The 2,041-nt window shown below is 42.1% G+C and overlaps 1 protein-coding gene across 1 annotated transcript in view; it reads right to left on the reverse strand.

Annotated features, from left to right (window-relative positions):
* The window catches only part of GLE1 (GLE1 RNA export mediator), a 44,217-nt gene that overhangs the window by 38,013 nt on the left and 4,163 nt on the right, over positions 1-2,041 (reverse strand). Inside the window, exon 2 of the mRNA XM_011931451.1 lies at positions 1,404-1,625. Within this exon, the coding sequence (XP_011786841.1) occupies positions 1,404-1,625 (222 nt within the window). The remainder of the gene's footprint in view (positions 1-1,403; positions 1,626-2,041) is intronic.

The raw sequence follows: 2,041 nt of genomic DNA on the forward strand, positions 1-2,041 counted from the left end.
CCTGTAATCCTAGCACTTTGGGAGGCTGAGGTGGGTGGATCACAAGATCAGGAGTTTGAGACCAGCCAGGCCAATATGGTGAAACACCATCTCTATTAAAAATACAAACATTAGCCAGGCATGATAGCGAGTACCTGTAATCCCAGCCACTCAGGAGGCTGAGGCAGGAGAATCGCTTGAAGCCAGGAGTTGGAGGTTGCAGTGAGCTGAGATTGCAGCACTACACTCCAGCCGGGGGACAGAGCAAGACTTCGTCTCAAAAAAAAGAAAAAAAAGGAAAAAGAAAATAGCCAAGTATGGTGGTATCCAGTCCCAGCTATTTGGGAGGCTGAGACAGGAGGGTGGATTGAGCCTGGGAGGTGGAGGCTGCAGTGAGCCATGTTCATGCCACTGCACTCCATCCTGGGTGACAGAGACAGACCTCAGCTCAAAAAAAAGGGGGGCGGTGAAGAAGAAGACATGTTCACATATATTTGTATATACACAAACTATTTCTATATAAAAAAAAATTTTTAAAAACCTCCAAAATTTAACTTTTTTTTTCAGGTAGGGACTCACTCTGTTGCCTAGGCTGGAATGCAATGACTTGATCACAGCTCACTATAGTCTCAAACTCCTGGGCTCAAGCGATCCTCCCATCTCAACGTCCTAAGTAGCTAGGACGACAAGCTCGAGCCACCATGCCTAACAAATTTTTAAGTTTTTTGGAGAGACAAGGTCTCACTATGTTGCCCTGGCTGGTCTTGAACTCCAGGGCTCAAGCAATCCTCTTGTCTTGGCCTTCCAAAGCACTGGAATTATGGACATGAGCCATTGTGTTGGGTTCAATTTAACTTTTTTTTTTTTTTTTGAGTTTAAGAGTGGAGGTTTAATAGGCAAGATTAAGAGAAAGGAAAACAGTTCTCTCTCTAGTGAGAGAGAGGGATTTCTGAGAGGAAATGGCCCCAGTTCAGCATTTTTAAGTGGGAGAAATAACAAAAAAACAAAGGCAGGGACAAAACAGAACCACGAATAAGGTAAAATCTCCTACAGAACCAATGAGAGAAGACATGTAAACTTTCAGAGCAGGTATACATTTCACTCTAAGCCTTCCTCCAGCAGGTAACACAAAAAGGGAGACCATATCAGTTAAACAGATGCAGCGTTCATCAGAAAAAAAAATAATCCAATTGCTCATGAAATTAGTTATACTATTCTGGGTACTAAGAATAGAGGGGATTTTTCTCCCTCTGGGTCTGTCTAAAGAGAACACTGAATGATGCTGTCAACATGGTCTCTACAAACAGCTACAACAATGAGCGATTATTATTTTCCCCAGGGCATGGGCACTGTCATATGACAATATTAAACATTTTGACTTTGCAGCCACCATGTCTTTTGTTTTAAGCTGATCACAATCTTACCTTGGTTCCATCTGGTGTTGCAGGGGAGGCTGGGGAAAAGGTGGAGCTTGTGTCAGGAGATTTGGGAACAAACGAGGGTTGGTCTAGGGCTGAAGCCGACGCAGAGGATGGCAAAGTCTCAGAAAGAGGTTGGTTCTCCTGCATATGGGGTAGGACGTGCTCTACCACCCATCCAGAATAAGAAGATAGCTTGGGAAGAGACATACATTCTTCTAAAACATCCTAGAGAGAAGAAGAGGGTTAAGCTCAACTTGCATGTCAACTGATCTCAGTATAATCCACTACATGCCTTACTGAACATCTAAGAAGGCCTAAATAAATAAACATCAAAGACCCAAAGTAATGTATTAACAATCAGATGAAAAGAAAGTACAGTGGTTTCTTGATAATGACCTTGACTACTATCCTTCTAATGAAAATCAGACTAAATAACTCGTTAACTACAGAAAAAGGGACAATGCACAAAGCCTGCCATTAAAGTGTATGTGAAAGTAATCTAAAGCACTGAACAGAACACAAGAGGAATTCTGAAGTAAGCTACTGTATACACAATCAGTAGAATGTCAGTCACTTAATAATGGGGGTAAGTTCTGAGAAACATGGTGTTAGGTGATCTTGTCATTGTGTGAACATCGTAA

The sequence above is a fragment of the Colobus angolensis genome, unplaced genomic scaffold (genome assembly GCF_000951035.1).
Source record: "Colobus angolensis palliatus isolate OR3802 unplaced genomic scaffold, Cang.pa_1.0 Scaffold9, whole genome shotgun sequence".
In the NCBI taxonomy this organism is placed as follows: Eukaryota; Metazoa; Chordata; class Mammalia; order Primates; family Cercopithecidae; genus Colobus; species Colobus angolensis.